Source organism: Tiliqua scincoides, chromosome 6 (assembly GCF_035046505.1).
Source record: "Tiliqua scincoides isolate rTilSci1 chromosome 6, rTilSci1.hap2, whole genome shotgun sequence".
NCBI lineage: Eukaryota > Metazoa > Chordata > Lepidosauria > Squamata > Scincidae > Tiliqua > Tiliqua scincoides.
Window position 1 is genome coordinate 18,357,528 of NC_089826.1, and position 22,217 is coordinate 18,379,744.

General features: G+C 43.2%; 1 protein-coding gene across 1 annotated transcript in view; it reads right to left on the bottom strand.

Moving 5' to 3' along the window:
* Positions 1-502: 502 nt before the first annotated feature.
* The window catches only part of STPG2 (sperm tail PG-rich repeat containing 2), a 290,626-nt gene continuing 268,911 nt past the window's right edge, over positions 503-22,217 (bottom strand). The window contains exons 14-15 of the mRNA XM_066632982.1: positions 2,548-2,699; positions 503-536 (exon numbers count right to left, since the gene is read on the bottom strand). Coding sequence (XP_066489079.1) covers positions 533-536; positions 2,548-2,699 — 156 coding nt within the window. The 3' untranslated portion in view covers positions 503-532. The remainder of the gene's footprint in view (positions 537-2,547; positions 2,700-22,217) is intronic.

The window sequence follows — 22,217 nt, forward strand, 5'->3', positions numbered from 1 at the left end:
ATTTCTACAATCCACATGAATTTAAAAATATTGATTGGCACAAGTCGTCATTATATTTGTAATTTGTACTGGTTGGTTGCTTGGGGCTTTAATAAATACAGTTTACACACCTTTGACACACCAGGTTACAGCTTTGACACACCATGAACATGTCCTGGTTTTCATACATGATCCAAAACTCTTGATATACAAATCTTAAAAAGGCATGTTATAAAGAACAACTCAAGAGAAAAGCAGAATTGGGTTGGTACATACAGCTATTAATTTGCTCATTACTTTATTAACCAGTGTAGGTGTAGAAGCAGTAATATTACTAGTATAAAGGAAAACATGACAAGAGATCTGGTACTAGGAAGAGAAATTTGAAAAGAAGAAAAATGCAGAAGTTCTCATGTAAGAGCAGTTTTGTATCTCTGAAGTATATAAAAGCAATTGTGTTAATTTTGATAGCTGATGGGGGGATCAAACTGTAGGCATTTCTTCAGAAGCCAATCTTCAGAGGGACTCATTCATTAGATACTAGTAATTCATTTTACCTGGACGAAAAGAGGGAAAAAGTGGTGCATTCAGTGTGACTTTTCCCACTGACATTGGTAGTGCAGATGACAGTGAACGTTCCAATTCATCACTTCATGCCATTCTCACCTTTACTGTACACGACCTGTTTCTGGCTGAGGACACCCTGGTCTGAGACCCAATTAATGTGGACTGAAGAAATCAGATGTACTGAATGAATCCATGCCATCCCCTAAGAAGCTCTGTGCAGTTTCCCTTCAATGCATAATGATGACGTTTGTTTATACCTGTCCATCCATAGTCTGAGAATCCTGTTTTTATAATTACCAAGTAATATAAGTGTAATTTGGTTATCACATCACAAGTACTAAAATTCTCTGTAGCTGAATTTCGCCCCAAACATTGGATTTCTAAATGACTGACTGCCCAATTGTACCTGGGCCAGCTGTCACCAGAGCGTCTCTTCATAAAAGGTGCTCCAACAACATGTGAAGTAATGTGTAGTTGGAGTGCCAGTGGGAAGAGCAGCACAAAGATGACATTGGTGGAGGTATGGTGGCAGGGGAACTGGGAGAGGGTGGTGGGAAAGTGGAACAGGGTGGCAACTGGGGCAGGGCTGGGCAGATCAGGTTTGGGAAGGGGGCAGATTTGGCAGCACCAGTACCTGCTGAATCCTAACCCCTTCCTGGACCCAATCCTACAGCACGAGTCCACATGCACCTGAATCTGCTAGTTAGTTAGCAGACCTCCCCCCCCCCCCGAACTGTGGAGGCTTACCCCTGGGGTTAAGGGTACATACGTTCTCCAGGTAAGAGAATAAATGTTCCCTTACCCAGTGGAGACCTTCATAACTGCCCCTGCCTGCAGGATGCAATGGTAGCCAATTTGGCATTGCTGCATTGGTGGGAGATATAGGATTGATCTTCAAGTCTTGTTTCCAAAATGAAACCAATACGTTATGAGTTCTCCATGGTTCCATTTTTCATTTCTGAATTTTGTACAGAGTGTGGTTCATACAGTTTGGTGACACTTTCAATCCCTCCAGTTCACTCCTGTCTTTTTCAGCCACTGCATTACAAACATGTAGATGCTCATTGACAAAGCAATGCAAAAAATCCAATCTTGATGTGACTGAATGTACAGTCAGTTGCTCAATATTATTTAATGTGGTTTAATACAATGCACATAATTGTATGCAACTGTGTGCAATTGTATTACATACACACATACATACACACACACACACACATACATGTATGTATACAATTGTATGTAATACAATGTTGTTTAATTAATTTGCACACATGCAAATTAGGAAGTGTGAACTGCAGAGCAGAGGCAAATTTACAGAACAAGAAAGGACACAGTGGAGGAAATCCACTCATTCCAAGTGAACAAAATAAGCCAACAATTTTCAACCAGTGCGCCACAGTCACCTTGGTGTGCCATGAATGGCCTGCAGGTGTGCTATGGGAATTTAGGGGAGGGTCATTTATTAGTAGGGCTATTAGGGGATGTGAGTCCCCCACCAGCAGAATGGTGTGCCTTGTCAATTGTAAAAAAATCTGATGACGTGCCATCACAATTTTAGTACCCTGTCAGTATGCTCTGAGATGAAAAAGGTTGAAAATCACTGAGATAAGCTGTGGAAAAGTCTGCCATCTGTATTTAATTTAAGTATAGCTTTAAACAGAAGACCTTCAGGTCAAAAATGGTTTGCTTTTATCCAAAGTGAAAATTTTTTTAGCAATACTCCCTTGTGAATTCCCAACTGCTTGTCAGCCTGCATTTCTTCACAGGTATGTAGTAGTAGCAGCAGTAGTAATTAATAACAACATTTGTATAGCATTTTTTGAGTGTGCAAAGCACATCACATGTATTATTCTTGATGTCACTGTTACAACAACTCTGCAAGGTAAATAAGTATTATCTCCATATTGAGTCTAAAGAGTTCATGGCAGTAAGCAAACTGGGGGAAGTCTGGATTCATAACTCAGTTTTTTATATAGGTACAAAAATTAATTCACTCACTTTTTCAAGGCTATTGCACTAGACACACACACAAGGTCTTTACTGGCCATCACACGCCTGTCAATGGCATTGTCCATTTGAATAGCAGCTGGATTGTTCAGTGTAGCATTGTACGTCCTCTTCAGGACTGTATCTCTAAAGAGTGGACTCAGCTGTAAAACATAAAAAAAAAAAAACCACAATGTTTTATTATGGGCATATCTTGCAGATCAGCAATGCAACAATTTAAATGATTTACCAGACATCTTAAAAAATATCTATATAATTTATTTTATTTGAAAAATTTATATCCCACCATTCCTCTACTGAAGCAAATGCCCAAGGTGGCTTACAAATCTCCATAATAAAATATACGATTATCACAATAATAAGTAAAAACATTTTAAAAAGCCAAAAAAACACCATCAAGCCATTTGGGGAACAACGACAATTAGTCCAGAGGAAGCAGTCAAGCCACAAGCACTATTACCAAGGCAAAGAGGGCAAACATCCACTCATTAACCAAATGCTAGAACAAAACAGGTATGTTTTGATTATGTTGGCCATAAGAGGGGTTTTTAAGCAACTTGCTGTATATTTGTTAAAAGAAATTTGCAGGAAAAATGTGATGATTCTTATGTTAAGAGGTTGATTGCTGAGAGCTGGTTGGCCAAAAGTAAAATTGATGCAGTGAATGAGGTTGCTAAAGGGCCAATTCAAACACAGTGTTTTTTCCAAAACGAAACATCCTTTGTAAAGGGAGTGCACACTCATGTATACCATTGTATGAGGAAATAGTGCAAGGGTTTATCTTGCCACAGTTATGCATTCTAAAGTTAATACACATTGCTGCATAGCGAGAATAACTGCAAATGAACAGAGGTTACGGAGAATTCCAATCCCTGCTACTTGCTTGCGGATCACCTTTGCCAGGTCTCCCTATGCCCCGAGACTTAGCTATTTCAATTTCATTGGTGGCTGCATGCAATGGAGGCATGGCATGGCCTTATATTGCCTGCCGAGCCTTACTCAGTGGCCATTCTGCATGTGTTCTGGATCAAAGAAGGAGCTCAGCTCTATTTTTTTCATCCAGCTGCAGGTGGACCTTTGCTCACCCAGTGGATCAGCTGGGGGTTGGGGATTCCCCTGCTGCTCAATGCCGATGGTTCCAGAGCAGTGATCTTTACCTTGGTTGAAGAGGCTGCCTTGTATCTCTGTCAGGCCCTGCGCCTTCCCAGAACCTAACCAGGTGAGGCCAGGGCTCTGCGGGCTTTGCCATGTTATGGTCCCCCAGCAGGGATGTAGTTGTCATTTTAGACTGGTTATGCTCCCTTTTCTCAGTCCAAAGTTTTTGCAACCAACCCCCCACCGCCAATCAGGAGAGTTATCATGGTCACTGAAAAACTGCAATCAATGAAGTGAACCTCTAACACCCATCCAACCACTGATGGCTTATATATCAACAAGACAGGTTTGACTGTCATTGAAAAGTATCATGTCACAAAACAGCACAAATTTTCTGAAATATCAAGCACCTCTCCTTAAAATATCTAAATGAAATCTATTATGCATTATTCCTGAATTGATTTATAACTCCTGTTACACTACTACCTCTTTCTCTCCTGTCCCCTTTTTATTTAATACTTTTCGGTTTCTCAAAATATATGTATGTACTCTTACACAAACTGTTCAGAACAGATAAACAAATAAATCTTACATCTTATGTTCAGTAACAAAATTGTGAACTATAGCTTTAAAGCATGAAGAGTCACGGTGCACTGACAGCAATCTGTGTGCACAGAAATACATTTCTGCTCATAGATCTTCTTTCAAAGGAGATGAAAAGGCTGCTCTCAGTTTTCAAATTTATCTTAAACTCTTCCTTTCATTTCATTAAATGTACATTGGCTGTAACTTGGAAATATCAAACTTACTTAAATATCTTTCTTACTTAAAAATCATTATTAATATTGTAGTCGTATATTTTCATTTCCAATAATATTCAATAAGTGTTATTTTAATGTATTCCTTTTGTCTGTGGTGTCCTCAGAATCCAACAGGTGCAGCTGCTCAATTCTAAGTGCTGGCTTTGATTTGCAGTGCTACCTTGCTTGGTTCACTTCCTGAACCTAAAAATTCAAGCAGACTCTGGGATAAAGTACTGGACAACCACAGCCATTGTGTTTCAAAACTAAATAGTCATTCCTCTATGACAGGGAGTTACAAACGGCATCTGAGGAATCTTGGCCCTACTTTGAAGTTTATGAGAGCTTCCTCAACGAGTGAAGGCATAAAGTTCAAAAGGTATGTGGTCCTGAGATGAAGATGCAGACCTGAACTGCTGTGAGGTAAAAAACATAGCTCTGGAAGATTTACTTTCATGCAGCATGTAACCTGGACATTAGAACAGTGGTTCTCACCCTTTTCAGCCCAAGACCCACTTCTGAGAATGACAATCTGTCTTGGACCCACCGGAAGTGATGTCATCAACCTGGAAGTGATGTCATGGCAGGAAGTGACATCATCAGGCAGGAAGTGACATCACAGTGATGTCAGAGCCAGAAGTGATTTCATCAGATAGGAAGTGACATCACTGTTCTTACCTAGGAACTCAAACTGTAAATGAGAAGAGAAAATATTCCAGCTCAGAAGCTTCTTCCAATTCTCCCCCACACCCACTACCATTGTACCATACCAGAAGTAAGCCCTTCTTACTGCCCATTGTGTTAAATTGGGAACATCATTTAATGTAGCTTTGTGATATTCTCCAAAAGGAAAGGTTCTTAAATCTTATTACTTACTCCCTGGAACTAGCCTGGGTCATGGTGCTTTGGAGACAGGGATGCCAGCAGGTGAAACAGTGTTAGGGCAGGCATAGGGCAATGTGGAAGTCAGGGCTCCTGAGTTCGCAAAATTAATCACATGATTCTGTGCTCTGAAAAGGTCTGGTGTTTATATTTAAAAAGCAACTATCCATTTCTACTGAATATCTTAATGCTTCCAGGAATAAATATGAAAGTTTTACAAACTGCATCTGTAAAACCACCACCAAGAAGTAGGAAGTTTTGAAGGAACATATGCCAGAACTGTCAGCTGGCCACAATATAGCAAAATTGGTGAAAGATCATGGCAGAGCTGAAATTCTCTGAAGATTGAACCAGAGATACAAGCAAGGGGTGAGACTTGTGGGCTTTGAAATCACTGAGCTGCCAGAACAGCCACCACCATTCCCATCATCAGTAATGCACCCCATTTCACAAATTACCCTGAAGATTCCAAATGCTTTTCTGCCAGCTACACTGACTTTACTTTCAGTTAATTTCACATACAAACCTAAAGATAACCAAAATCATGGAACTGGAAGGGAAAAAAGAGGTCATCTAGTCCACCCCCCTGTCTGTAGCTTCTCAGACATATGCTCAGTACTTACTTTCAGTCCATTTCACACACAACCCTGAAGTTCACAAAAATCGTGGAATGACCTAAAAGGTCATTTAGTCCAACACCCTGTCTCTAGCTTCTCAGACACATCTTCAGTGCAGAAGAGATGACCAAGACACTTGGAGAGATGTATCATATCTGTTTGACTACTTTTAATGGTGTGCATCAGAGAAGTGTGGGGTGGGGCCATGGAGCATTCCCTTCACAGCTGGAAAGATAGGGATGCCCTACTGTTCTCCTCCCAACTGCTAAAAGGAGCCAGTGGGGTAGGTATATTGGAAGCGCTAGCTAGTCCTGGCCTCTCCACACTCCCTCTTGCCTGGCTGAGCACGTGGCAGCAGAGTGTGGGCACTGAAGCCGCCACTCAGGGCGCTTTTCCACTCCCCCTCTCGCCTGCCTAAGGTTAAAGGGAGCCAAACAGAGGGGTCCTGCATACCCCCAATAATGAGGGAGCACTCACCTGAAAACCTCCAAGCATGCTCTCCTCTCCTCTCCCCTCCTTTGAAAGGGCTGGGCAGCAGTACACTCACAGAGGAAAAGCGGCACGCTGCCTGACCTGCGCATGTGCAAGCCGCTCTTTCTGTTTGTTTACTCTGTGCCTGGAAGCCTAAAGTAGCTCCCCAAGGGTTTGTTTGCCCTTTTACAAAATGGCTCTGCCTGGGTCTATTTGCCCTTTTTTTAAATGGCGCCACCTGGGTCTACTTGCCCTTTCTCAAAATGGCGCCACCTGGGTCACTTTGCCCTTTTTCAAAATGGCGCTGCCCAGGTCTGCCCTTTTTCAAAATGGCGCTGCCGACTTCATTTTGCCCTTTTTCAAGATGGTGGCCACCATTTTATTGTGATCCACAAGAAATTCAATCGCGAGGACCCACAGTTTGATAACCTCTGCATTCGAAGATGGAAATACTGTGCTGTTAACAAGCACAAACCTTGTTGCTTGAGTTGAGCAACAGCCCAATTTCGAGCTCCTGGTGCCCACTGGAGCAGTGGTGCCAGATTCGCAATCCCTGTATCCAGCAGGTGCTGGGAAGCAGCTGAAGGCCTTCTTGAGGAAAGGACTTTTGTCCCCTTCCCCTGGAGAAAGCCCCAAGTCCCACAATGGGGCTTTTCAAGTCTGAGAGCCCAATCCTGAGCTCGGTGCAGTGGCTTCATGCCATTGCGTACTGTTGCAAACATGCCCTAAGGCACACTGCGAGTCCTACCGCCAGGCTACTGTCCACGCTAACCCAGCACTGGCCAGTGCTGGACTAGCACTGGGTGGGTGCCCAGCCTCCGCTGTGCTGCTCAGTGGTTTCAAGACCACTGAGCCGCGGCATGGTAAGCGAGGGTGGGGAGGGATGGGGAAGAGGCATTCCAGGGAGGGGGGAGGGGGTGGTGGGCAGAGAGAGGGTGGGGAGGAGATGTGATAGGGAGGCGGGGGTGAAGAGAGGGCGGGCGGGAGGTGTGGCAGGGGTAGGGAGCAGGGAGTAGGATCCTATCCGTTTGTGTAGGGCTCAGTGCCCTACACGAACGGCTTTACCACTTTATGGTAAAGACCCACATTGCGGGTCTGCTTCCCTGAACTGGGAGAAGGGGTTGAAAGTCCCCTTCTCCCCTTCTCCCAAGGCACCGCCTGCAACAGACTGAGACGCACAGGATGCTGCAGCAGCCGTTCTCGGCGCCACTGCAGCCACGCACCCCAGGTAGCTCAGGATAGGGCTGTGAACTGGCTATTCTGCCAGCACAGACTTGAGAGACTCCATGTTGGGCCTTCCAGCCCAACATGGAGTTCAGAATCCAGCAAAGCAATGCTCTGCTAATCCTGCCCTCCTTCTGCCCAGTTCCTCCCCCTCACTCCACCCTCCCCCTGCCCTCATTCCACCCTCCCCCCACCTCCAAGAGGTTGCACTGCCACCCAGAAGTCATGCTTACTCCAGGTGGCGGCACATCCTCCTTCTGCCAGCGCTCCCAACTCTGAGGGTGGGATTTATGGCACATTTATGGCACCTAGTGCTGGCACTAGGGCTCAGCACTGGCACTGGGCCACTTTAGGATTGGGCCCTAACTCAAACCAGAGAGCTGGGTCTTGTGTACAAGAGAAAAGTAAAAAGTCAAAATCACATTACTCAACCTGCAAGCACAAACCCTGTTATTTAAGTTGAATAACTCAAACCATGGATCTGGATCTATGTATAAGAGCAAAGTAAAAAGTAAAAATCACATTATTCAACCTGCACAGATATTTACCCAGACAGCAAGCAACCTGCACATCAGACAATCAATAGGTCACAGCAAAAAGTTCTCAACAGCACTGATCAACACAGTTCTGAGCCTGGTGTTATCAACTACATGTCCAGAGTGAAGACATCAGTTCAGGCACAGCAACAAACTATGGATGAGGCAAAAGCAAGATATAAGAACCAAAACATATTTCTTTTGCTTTGTTACTTCATTTGGAACTTCATTTCAACTTGCAGCTTTCACCCATTTTTAATATTACATAATATTTCTACTTATGCAAAGTAGGACTGAATACATATTCATGCATATCTGAATGCATACATGACTTGCAATTTGATATGTCGATGGCTCACTTAGATTTAAATGGATTTCAATGAGACTTTTTTTTTTTTTGCTAGGAATACGCTTTGGACTGCAAACCAAACACTTTCTAGCATTATTTCAGAGATGTCGGGGCGGCTGCAGCATGTGCACGGGGTCGCTCCAAGGACATCAGAAAATTCTGGCTTGGAAGGAGCCCACATTGGACCTTAACCATGACAATGTCACTGTGGGGTTCCATATGAACATAGTAGTTAGTGGAAAGGAAGTATATGAACATTTTAATGAACAAACAAGCTCCATAAGAACCTTGAATTGCTCCTAATCCTCCAGTGTTGTGAACAGTCAGCAAGCACATGCTTAAGTTTAAGCCATTTGCTATATGATGAATGGGAGTTTAATGTGCAATGTGCACGCATATTGAATCTGAGAAAGAAATAGATATATCCAGGACCACCAAATTATTGCATTCACACAAAATGCATGTGCGAAAATTGGCCACTGAAATTTGCAGTACAATCTTCAGTTATGCTATGAATGAGCATTTTATTTATTTACTTGGTTTCAAGATAAAGGTCATTAGTTAAATATAAGCTTACTAAGAACCTAATGGCCACACGCATGCGCCAAGTGGATTGTGCAACTACAGTCAGATTCTTTTGTCAATAAGATATTTCTTATTCCTATTAAATAGCACCCAATCAAAAAGCAGTTCATGAAAATTCAGAAGGATGTGAGATGTAACCTCTTTGAGATTATAGCCTTAGGCTGTGCAATTCTAGTGGATGCAAAAAGGTAAAGGTTTGGCATTTGAATTTAAAATTGTTTTAAAATACTTCTTTCACTAAGCTTTATTTAAAATGGAAGGCAAATATGCAGCACATACATATTAATTTTTTTCTGTCAGTGATCCTTTTCACAAGGGGAAGATTCAGGATTCCATGGTATGTATGCATCACTGTCAGTTTCAGATTGTTTGTTTTTGGAGCTGAACAAATGGCTGAATTTAGCCCAATATATTTCCTTATAATTATGAACTATGTATAACACAGAAAGCTTTAAGGATCCACATTAAGGTTGCAATGGCAAATATTTTATCATCCTCCGGTGAATGATGAGCCCCTGCCTTCCTCCCAACCTGGGAGAGGGGAGGGGAGGGGAGGAAGGACCATCTCTGTGATTGTGTTATACTTTGGAGGCACTTAGTGCACCACAAAAGCAAAGCAGAACTGCCTGAATGATCTTCACCCCGTCACAAGCAAGCGCCAAGTTGGGAGAACTGCTGCCTCTTCCAAGGTATTAAGTGGCAAAAAGGCCCAGCTCTCCTATCCAGATTTGTGCAATTTGCACCCCAAAGTGCTCAAATTGCCTCTAAGGAGCAGAAGAAACTACAGTCGTCCTCTCCAGGGAGGAAGACTGGGGCTTCTCCTTTGGCAGCTGCAGTTCAAAGGCACTCCAACCACAGCTGCATGACAGAGAGAACAAGTCCCAATCTCTTCTCCAGCTCGAAAGCTGAATGGCAGGGCAGAGGAATTGTGTTCTGGAAGAGAAGCAAAAGGTTACAGACAATCTACCCTCCTCCTGAGCTCCATATTTTGAACTTCATAGGAAAGCAGTACTCTTCTACTTTCTTCGGTTGTCCACTTCCTGTTAGCATGCTCAGTTGCTCCTGTAGTGTTCCTTTAGGTTCTCACTATCTGCTTCTTATTGCAAAGTAAGAGGAAGAAAAATCTTCATTTTGCAAAATGTTTGCAAATGAAGAGAGTTGAGTCATGAGTTCGACCAGGGGAATGAGTAGAGTTTGCTACTATCTGTGGTTTCTGGTATCTGTGGTAGGAGCAGTGATGTATCCCCTGCAGATAAGTACTGCTAAACAGCTAGTATTTTTGGTACATACAACTTGACATAATGCTCATTGACATTCTGAGAGTTAATGATTGCATTAACTTGCATTAATAATTGCTTTACAGCACATGCTCTTGCTATGGGAGAGCCTGAGTGAAATTCCTGGCTCTCTCCAACATGATCAGAGTTTATAAGGTCCACTCTGAGCATGTACAGAGTGTCTAGTCAAAAGAAGTGTTATGCAGGATCGAATGAGACCACTGACACCAAAGTAAGTTTAGGGCTTTTATAAGGAGGAATGGAACCTGAACCAAATAAAAACGACCTTATTTCAAATTCCCCCAATTGAGAGGACCTCAGGCAGGCAGGCAGGCAGGCACTAGGCAGGCATGAGGCAGCAGGACTTGAGGCAGGCTAAGGGGTGGAGGCTTGATGGAAGTACTCTCTGGTTCTCAGCTCTGGCAAGGGGCACTCTCTCCCAGGGCTCCTTCCAGCAGCTCTCTCAGCTCTCTTGCAGAGCTCAGGGTTCAGCTCCTCTCTGCAGCTCTATTCCTGGTGGTCTCTCCAGCTTGCTCTTCTAGCTCCTTCTCTGCAGAGCTTCCCTGGTGGTCCTCTGCTCTTTGCTAGTGCTGCCCCTTTTATATGCCTCAGTTCCTCTGCACACAGCAGCCTCTACCTTTCCTCCACTGGTACTGCAGCCTTCTCTCCTGCAGCAGTTTTCCATCTGGTCCTCCTCAGACAAACTAGCCTGAGTGAAATTCCTGGTTCTCTCCAACATGATCAGAGTTTATAAGGTCCACTCTGAGCATGTACAGAGTGCCTAGTCAAAAGAAGGAAGTCTATTAGACTTGCAGCTTGTTTCAGCTAAGATGCTAAGAGACATTTGTGTCTGTGATGAGAGGAAGTGAGGCACGAGCCGAAACCAGAAGGAGCTGTTCTGTAGAAGTTTTGTAGTTCATGCAGGAAACGCTAGCTAACCGCAGTGCAGGTGGCCGGGGAGATGAACTTTGGCAAGCGTGCTTTAGAGAAGAAGTAGTTACCTAGGGCGGGGGGAGATGGAATTTTTCAGTTAGTGAACTACCACCTCCCTCGTGTATGCCCTAAATGGTAAAATGTAAATAGGGCTAGGGGATGCTTTGGGCTGGGAAGTGAAAAATGTAAACAGGGGCGGAGCTTAATGTGATATGCTAGCGCTGCTGGGATAGGTTGCTTGTCATATGTCAATCAAAGCCATGATTTGGCAATCAGAAGTGTAACCAATGCCTTGTAATGTAGTCCAGTGTGTATAAAAGCTAAAAGCCCTGAGTATTCGGGGCTCAGCCTTTGGAAAAAGATTTCCGCTGAGACACATTGCTAGCAATGGAATAAACGTACTCCTTTTGACCTCCTTGCTTTATCCATCTGATCCTTGCTTTAACCTGCTACATTGCTATGTATAAAATACTGCGGAGTTGCACGTACAATGTCAAGGATTTTGGAAATCTTTCTACTCTTCCTCTGAGTTAACAAGTTAATGGAATTTCATCATACGCTTCAAACTCATGGACAGTAAATAGAGAGTGTTTGTCAACAGCTCCTTATTGACCTGGAAGGAAGCAATGAATCAGTTGCCTCGTTGCCCTGTCTCAGGCCTGGTGTTTTTCAATATTTTTATAAATGACTTGGATGAGAGGGTAGAGGGGATGTTCATCAAATCTGCAGGACACCAAACTGGAAGGAATAGCAGGAACTGAGTGGCCTGGGAGGAGTAGCCTGGATGGAGAAGCTAATATATGAACGAAGTATCTAAAAACAGGATCAAGATTATCTACCAGGGAGCAAGCCCTGGGGCTTAGTAAACATGCAAAGTAATAGTATTATTTCTGAATAGTTTTCAGAAATAAGTTCGGCTGTGTTTAGTAGGGCTGTCTCCCAGGAATGTGCACAGAGCTGCAGCCTTAAAAGCATAGATTGAATCAAGCAATTTACATGTTTTCACAACAAATATCCAAATCAAAATATGAAGATATTATAAAAACCAAAACTATAAATGAAAAAAAAATCATTTAATGGCTATTCAATTAATATATTTTCTGCGGCACTGTACTTCTTCTAGGTTGAAATATTCTTCTCGTCCACTGTCATAATAAGTCATAATTATGAGCCATCTCTGAAAATCTTGCAACATATTGGGAAAAAACAGCCACTGCATTTCTAGCAGATACCACATCATGTAATTAGGTTAATTTTAGCGCTGTAGCTCATTAGGCAGCTTGACAAAAGTATCTGCATAAAATAAACATCTAGTAAATAATTTTCTCATCTGTAAATACTAAAAACCAGAGTTCTCCATGTAGTAATTTGGATAAGTAGGCCTTATCCTACTAATGGCTCCAATCTGAATGCATATTACATTCAAGAATTAGGACACAAAAGCAATAGAGGCAATTTCTCATTTACAAGTCAAATGACCTGGAAACACCTGTACATTAAAAATGGCATGCAATCAAGTATTGCAAATAGAAAACACAACACCAGGTTCTTGGTATTAACCATGACAAAAACAGCAGGTTTCTGCCAAGCTAAGAGATACAAGACAAGTTGGCCCAATCCTATCCAATTTTTCAGTGCCGGTGCAGCTGTGTCAATTGTGTCAACCTGTGATGGAGAGGCAGTCACAGAGGCCACCTCAAGGTATTGGAACATTTGTTCTCTTACTTCAGGGTTGCATTGAGGCTGCACTGGTGCTGGAAAGTTGTATAGGATTGGGCCGTAAGTTGCTAGTGTTGTAAAACACCACCTGTAATTGATGTTCTGCATTTTGTTTAAATATTGTTGACTGTTCATTAACAGTGTTAAACATAAACATGAAATATTGTGCTATTTTCATGGCCCTGAAAATAAGAACCATGGATGCTGGATTCTTTATAGCCTCAATAGCTGGTCTCAATAGCCAGGAAACTCAGATCATGGTTATAAAGGACCAGCCAAACATATCTTGTGGTTGTCCTCAGGGCATCATCTGTCTTCAGTCTCATACAAAAGGTGAGATGGATCCTCTGCAATTGTGCTTACTTACAGATGAAGCCGATGGGCCACTTATAGCAATGGAACTACTGGTCTGCTACCATTAAATGCTCCTGCAGCACCGTAAAACGTGTGTAACTGCTGTGCACTTCAGGTTGCCAACGCAAACAGAGGCCTCGCACACACGGTAGTGGTTGTCAGTAAGGTGGTGGGTGGGGTAGTTCAAGGGCACGAGGGGGAGGGTTGGGGTGGGAAGCCAGGCAGGCAGAGGGTGTTTCAAGGGCAGTAGGGGTGGATCCAGGTAGTGGCAGTGCATGCCAGGATGTTGTCCCCATTTTCCCAGCCCAACATGCCATCTGCCTCTCCTAGGATGTCCACCAACAAAATAGCTGTGTGGGTTCAAGCAGACTGGCAATCAGGCAGCCTATTGGGAGATAAATTAAAAAATATATATTTACCTCTCCCAGGTCAGCTGGTCACCCCCCCCCCCCACAGCACACAGCACATGTTCCATTGGCACTGCTGCGTAATATGAACTGGTGAGGGATAGGATGGCGCTGTTAGGGAATCTCAGTTAGGATTGTGGAATGGATCGTTTATATGCAAGACACACTGGAGCATGTAATATACAGCAAAAAACACTCAAATTAAAAAGATTTAATTACATAGACAGAACATAAATCTTATTGACATGAAAACTGCACCTTATCTCCCCCCCTCCCCCCCAGGATTTCTTGTGCAAGTAGCAGATTCTGATTGTCTCCAGTCCAAGGTCTGCTGTTTCTTTCAGCTAGTTCAGAGGTAATGGAAAACTATTGTTTGGTGTGACATGAATGAGACTTGAAGTGGCACATTTTCTTCTCCCCACTCCTTCCTTTGTATTCACTGCTTGGTTTTCAGCAAACTTACATCTGAACCCACAAACTATGGTTTGTGTGAACTCTACAAACTAGGATTAGAAACCAGGCAGAGAGCATGTTAAAACCTGGGATGCCAGACCATGATTTGGCATTGCATCTGAACCGATTGTTACAGTAAAGTCCCTAGTAATCGTTTCATTCTATAAAATTAAGAATAAATAATACTGGAAGCCTGTTTTCAGGACACTTCTGATAAACGTGTTAAATTTCTCCATAGAATCTTGGCTTATGTTTCTAGAAACACTACTAAGAGAAAGAGCTTAAGAGATTCTCTCCTATAACACGCTGAGTAGAAGCTATTTTCACAGAAGATGAGCTGATTTCAGCACATACTCCACAGGAGTATACAATAGAGCAATAAGCTTAGTGAGAACTAAAAATGTAATTCATAATCCACAATTGCATCTTACACCTAAATGGTTGCCTTCATTCTTATACAGTCTTTCCATGGTCTATGACAAACCCCAGGAGAATGGTCCTATAATGTTATTATATTACATGCATTTCAATAGACTAAATGAATGAATGCATTCAGAAGTGGATAAAATAATATTGTCTCTGAAACATTATAATACACCTCTAGTATAATTTTTCCTGATAGTACATTTCCATTTTCCTCATAGTATATGAGCTATGTACAGTGCAAAAGGCAATTTAAAGGTTGAATGAACTGTGCTGATAAGAATCTACAAGCTGTCAGCAGTTTTTTAAATACAAAAAAAGAAGGCTCATAGTCGACATTAATTCCATCATTTATTTTTTCCCCTGTGCATGTCATTTTACTGGAGGTTTCAGATTCGAGAGCATATATTCACGTAATGACACTACTTTAAAATGACAAAAATTCAGTTTTTCCAATCCAGAGAATAGTGAAAAAATAATTAGCATTTTTAATTTGATTTTAACAATTAAATTTTGAGCATGTTTTTTTCAATAATGAAAATGAAGCACAGTGTTTGAACAGTAATTCTATTGTACCTGCAGATGGGAGAAATAAAAGTACGTTGGAGAAGGAATTTATTAAATGTGTCACCACAGATCCACAGGGGGCTCAAAAGCAGGCATTTGGAAAGAAAGAAAGAAAGAAAGAAAGAAAGAAAGAAAGAAAGAAAGAAAGAAAGAAAGAAAGAAAGAAAGATTCCAGATCTGCTTTCAAATGAAGATTACCGTAGATACTACAGTAGTATCTATATTACCGAAGATTACCTATAGTATGTGAAATTTTTGCCAGGTAATCAAGCTCAAATTATCACATCGCCTTATCTCCAGGTCAATCAGAGGGCAAAGCCTTTCAACTCTGAAAAGTTTTCATTCTCAAGTGGCAGACAGACAGGCGCCAAGTTTCTCAAGCAGCAGGCAGGCACAGCTCCTTAGAAGCAATTTGTTAACCTTTTATTCTCCTTCCTTCTGCTGCAGCCTGGTTCTGCTTGGCAAATGCTTCCAAAGCAGGTCTGTTTTTTGAAACACCAGGATGGGAATCCTCCTTTCCATCTGAAGCAGGCTACAATTCAATGCACCCTTACTTAAGAACAACACCCATGGAAAGCAGTGGGTCTACTTCTGAGTAAAAAGGGTTGCAAATCTATGCAGCTGCATCTCTCTGCTGTGAATTGAACTGCACGCTCTCAGTTATGTGTTATGGGTTGTATATTGTAAGTAGAGCTTCTGGCTTAACACACCAGATACCTTAAAGGTGGGTTTGATTTATGGTTCTCCTGCAGTGCCAACCTTTTACACTTGCATATCCCTTGGCAGCCCATTTCCATGCATTGTACCCTTCATATTAGCAAAATGTTTGTAATTAATAATACAAGCCCTCATCTCCTCCATATGAAAGCCAGGCTTCATGTGCTTATCACAGTGTTTTCTCTTTTTATCTGTTTGAAGAACAGAAGACTCTGCCTTTGCACTGTTTTGCACCAGAAGTGTGCTGAGAAATACTGGGAGATTGATCACTTTCCTTATTATGTTTCAGCTTTTTTACTCTGCCGGTTTTCAATCACTGGTTCATACATGAATTGATGACCAAAAACTAGCTATTGGTGGGGCTTTCACAGCCAACTAGCTACCTCCCTTCCTGCCTTGCTGGTCCTTGCAAGGCATTCCTGTCCTGAAAGGCATTCTGGAGCATGACCTGCCATTTTCTACCATTATTCCATTCTTTTTCAAGTACCCCTAAAGGTCCTGTTGAGTGTCCCTGGGAGTACATGAATACCAGGTTGGGAACCACTGTTTTACTGGTATGTAGTTTACAGTGCACTTCCTCTGATAGTGCTTACAAAAAGGTGATGAAGACCAGGATTTAAAAAGAATAAAAATGTATCTTATGATCTTTTACTATGTTTTTAATAAATTAGAGACTACAGTTCTTAGGTAACAATTAGTGGTGGGTTATTTTTCAGGATCTGGCCTCGAGTAAAATCAGACAAAACTATAGTCAGACACCCCCCTAAGTTTAACCCCCGACTTATCCGAGGGTCATAGAAAATTCTGTGATTGTTGGTTCAAAACCTGCCTTTGACTTATCTGTGGTGTCGACTTATAGGCAAGCATCTACAGTAAACTTCCACATTGGCAAGGTGAAATTTATGGGTGATTTGGGGCCAACTGAACAGTGGTTTTAGAACAAGAGGCCTCTACACTAAGAATTCTGCACATCTGACCCTTCACATTTGTGTCCATATGTATGTTTAAAATTTAACTGAACATCCCATCAGCAGCCTAAAAACAGATTTGATTCACTCACTTTAGTCCATTGCTGTTGACATTTAAAAGCTGTTTAAGTCCTGTTTATATTTAATCTATCACTTACCAGTCTTCCCAAAGTATTTCCTAGAGACTGGGAAAAATTATTATAGATAACAGTTTATTGCCAAGGTACACTTCAGAAAACAGCTGGAGTTTGCATACAATTCCGAAAGGACATCCCCTCAATTTTCTTCACAGCATAGGTAGAAGATAATGGAGATCTTAAAGCCCTCAGAGATGCTATGCATTAAAATCACAACATACAGAATTTTTTCATACCACCTCTAAAAAATTAATATGATGGTACATTTCATTGATTTCAACTGAGTATTGTTCATTGGAGCTGGCCGGGATCAAGAAATGGAAGAACTAACTGCCCAATCCTGAGCTGCCCAAGGCGTGCGGCTGCAGTGGCAGCCTCAGCCTGCCATGGGCAGCACCTCAGGAAATGGGAACTTTTGTCCCCTTTTCCTGGGTAATGGAAGCAGCTCCACAATGGGGCTACTCACGTTACTGCCGACGAAAAGGTTGGAAGTAAGATAAAGGTGTTCGTTTAGGGCGCCACACGAATGCCTTGGATCTGGTGGAACATAAGAACATAAGAACAGCCCCACTGGATCAGGCCATAGGCCCATCTAGTCCAGCTTCCTGTATCTCACAGCGGCCCACCAAATGCCCCAGGGAGCACACCAGATAACAAGAGACCTCATCCTGGTGCCCTCCCTTGCATCTGGCATTCTGCCATAACCCATTTCTAAAATCAGGAGGTTGCGCATACACATCATGGCTTCTACCCCGTAATTGATTTTTCCTCCAGAAACTTGTCCAATCCCCTTTTAAAGGTGTCCAGGCCAGACGCCATCACCACATCCTGTGGCAAGGAGTTCCACAGACCAACCACACGCTCCACGTGTGGAGCTCCACAGAACCCGCCTCCCTTCCTCCCCCAGCACACTTCCGGGTCCCCATAACCGCCAGGTCCCAGCCCCGCCCCCAGCTCCCCCCATGCCCACCCCTGGGCCCGCCCTCCCCCGCCCAGTAACGCCCCCTCCCGCCCCTCCCCCATGCCTACTTTGCCGCTTATGTCGGCACACTCGCACCCACACAAGCAGTGGTACGGGAGCCGTGGCAGAGGCTTCTGCCTCCGTCCGCGTGTCGGTGCATCTGAATGTACCGATGCAGCTCCCGCCTAAGGAGGCACAAACGTGCTTTACAGCACATTTGCGACCTTCCGGGGCCACCTATACCGGCATAACTGCTGGTTAGGATTGTGCCCTGAGACATTCTTCAAAAAATATGTGCTCAGAATCACAACCCTGAAGACATTATTTTCAAAATATGGGGGGGGGGCCATATCTGCGGATCCCATATCGGCAGATTCACTCTCCAGGCTCTCCATGGCCCACCCCCACCTGCCAAGGGGAGCTGTGCTTCCTCCAGATGGTATTCTAAGCCCTGCAGAGGCAGTGTGCATCTGCTCACAGATTTGCAGGTCTCAGAAGGACTGTTTAAAGCAAAAAATGTGACTTGCGGTTTTTCATCAAAACCAGAAATGAGGTCTTTAATGCCTCATAAGGCACAGAGTGGCCTGATGGGCCACCTCACCTTCAGAGGGTGGGAGCATCCCCTTGTATCTGCCTCCAGAGGGTGGGAGCACCCCTCGTACCCACAGTTTCAGGTATCCGTGGGGGTTCCATCCCCACGGATACAGTGGTATGTCTGTACACTCTAAAATCAATAGTAATTGAAGCGAACCTGCAGGATTTAAGTCTCATGTCCATTTGGGAAACAGAAAGATATTAAGTATACTGTACAATACAGATCAGAATTTTCTTAAAATGTATGGTATGGCGCATGAAAACTACTCAGTCAAACTGCATAGTGTCAGTTAGTAAAAATCTCTGTGCAGTGGAAAGGTAGGGGGCAAGGGGGGAGGCGGGGAGGAGGCATTCTGGGACAGGGGGAGGTGGGGGAGGGCAGGGAGAGGGTGGGAAGGAGGCGTGCTGGGGGAGGGAGGGGGTGAGAGGGAGGCAGGACTGGTGGAGCTGCTCTGTGTCAGGCCGTCCACCCGACACAGAAGCTCTGTATTCTACGCTGATCTTTGGGTCACTGAAGTATCTAGTAGCTCCATTGTGAAGCTACTTGCCTTACCCAGGGGAATGGGACAAAAGTCCCCTTCTCCCGAGGAGGTGGTGGCGGCTGCCTGGGGTGCGCTGCAGTGGCAGCCATTTTCAGCTCAGCATTGGGCTACCCGACCCTTGCTTCACCGGGTCTAGTGCTGTCTGATTGATGGCAGCTATTCAAGGTCTTAGGTGATCTTTTTCTACCTTAGATTCCTTTAGCTGGAAATGTCAGAGAGTGACCCTGGAACCATTTGCTTGCAAAGCATATGCACTACCTCTGAGCTATGGCCCCACCCTAGTCAACACATTCAATAACAGTCCTCCCCCACCATTCCTCAGTCCAAACACAGAGACTAAGGAGCCCATTACCTCCTTTATGCCTCCCCTCAATCTTTTAGATCAACAGAGGCAGTCTCCACATAATACCTGCTTGTTATTACAGCTCTTGCTAAAAATACAGCTGACTTAATTTTGGGGAAGAAAAGCAGGGCTTGGATCACTTCAGTCACATTATCCTTAGAAATGAAAAGAGGATTATCACATTAAAATGTTTCTTTTGCCTGCCCCTGCTGTCACTTATGGTGATTTTTCCTGACTTATTTTCTTTGATTGGTACTTTGCTCGCATATGAAAGCAGAGACAAATGAAAGCCTTAATGCCAGGCAACCCCACTCAAGCCAAACCTGCCTGCCCAGGCTACCTATTTGTTATCTTGTAATGCATCATGGACTCTTGTGCTATGGATCCATATACCCCAAAAGGACAATATGAACATTGGACACTGCTATCCTTGAAGGTTAGGTCAAGCCTAAGAATTCTGTTTGCCATCTCATATCACACACTCTGGGAAGAGAAGATAATCCCACTATGCAACTTCTTGCTTCCAGTGTTCTCCATTGCTTTTATTTCCTGGAAATTGTTTTATGCCAATCATTTAAATGATGTAACCTAATTCTAATATGCTGTGAAATCTTAGCTTGCTGTTGTTATCTGCCTGACATCCCCCTGTCACATTTGCATCATGAAGCTGCACTTGCATCTTGGTTGTGAGGTATTCCTTGAACACCTGCATCTTACCATTAAGGCTTTGGCTCAACTCTTTAGGCAGCACTCTCTTTCTCTGTCTGCATTTTGATTAGAACAACTACAATTGTGTGCCACATCAGCACCATTCACCTATCCGGTTGCACATCTGAATCCATTCACCTATCCGGTTGCACATTTATACACTAATCAGAAGATGACAGAGCCCTTTTCTGACCCTGATAACAAGACTAACCTGCTCACCCCCAGAGCTGCATGTAGCAGCAACTCCAAAACGTCTTAAATGTTGGAGGATTTTGACTAGCAAGTAGTCACTCTTCCTGGTTCAACCACCTCTGAGTATATTGTGTCAAGTCAGAATTGGCACAAGCTGCTTGGAACCCTTGGAACCCCTACAAGGCTTTCTGGAATCAGGTAGCTACAATCATGCTTTGGAGAGGACTTATCCTCTCCATGAAGCCAAAGCTCTCCATGAAGCCAAAGCTGTATTCTTTAGTTGGAAGCCCCTGTCTTGTCAGGTGTTGGTCCTGTATCAGACAATAGCTCACTATTCAGGTAAAAGGATGGTGCAACTTCAGTCTCTCAATGGAGACTTTCAGAACACCATCTCACCACTGTGATCTGCTGTGATTGACCAGCACTATATCAAACCCAGCTGGAGAAATACAGAGCTCCTATATCAATGCCGACAGCATGAACCTACATCACCCTGCCCCCTTGTTTAGAGGGCTAAGAAAACACAAGTAGAAACTTGATGATGGGAACTTCAGCAATGGGGCACTTTGCACAAACTACAAGGACAAGGACAATCACTGCCACAAAAGGTCACTTATTGCCTTTGAAACCTGAAGATACATTGCCTCAGGACTCCAGGCACAAGCAAGCACCAGGAACAACATATTTGATGCTGCAACTGGGGTTGAAAGGGCAAGGCACCAGAGCAGTCAGTCAGGAAAGGGTGTTTGCCAAGTAGGGAGAATACCTTCAGCACTCATCCTACCCTTTCCAGTCACTCCAGGAACAGGAAGGGGTTGCACAGCACTCAGACATCCATGGCTACATAGTGTCTTCCACTCTTCCTGAAATATGGGGTAACTATCCTGGCTTAAAAGCCCTCCTTTGCTCAACAAGTAGCAACACTATTCCCCACATAGAAGACACATGGTAAATAGGGGTCACTTTCATAAGCAACTTGTGTAAGTATAATCACATAAACCTATACAGTCTGATACCATACATTAGGAGGATTGATGTTACCTAATAACCCTAATAACCGAATAATGATGTCAAGACACCCCTGCATTTCAAGAAATCAAACCATGCAGGTCAATGAAGCCAATAAAGAAACCATGCAGCACAAAGAATAATACTGCATCATTACACACAACATCAAGATGTCCCTTAAAGGTCAAGATGTTATTGAAGATCTGTTTAGTTCAAGCAATTGACAAAAAGAAATAAACATTCCGGAAATGGGAGCTGTTTGGACTTAGCCCAAGATAGAAGAGAAATGAACAGAGTCAATTTATTCAAAACTGCAAATTTTAAAACCAGAACTTTACAACATGTTCAAGTTCAAGCCTTGTCAACAAAACTAGAGTGCTTAAGGAGAGATATTGCAGAATGAAACTTGGATTCATACTGAAATTTCAGGAGCTGTGAAAACATGAAAAGCAGACTTTAAACATGGAAAACAGTTGAGGTTAAAGGTATAAAAGTAACCGCCTCTTCCAGTATTTTCTCAGGGAGAACACAAAAGATAAATGCATCAGAGCAAGTTAATGATGGGAAGGTCATCTAAGAGAAACCTGTTGCTTTCCATTGTGGAGAAGCATCTGAAAGGCAGCATTTGTAAAAAATCTCCCGACGGCAGAGTCTTGTTGCTAGGACACTGAATAGATTTTGCACCGCTAACAAACTGTATCATATGCAAGTCTGCGTCTTATAATTTCTGCTGTAAGTATTTGAATGGCAGCCTTAGACAGTTTTCTTCTAATCCTTCTGATTACTAGCTAAGTCTTCA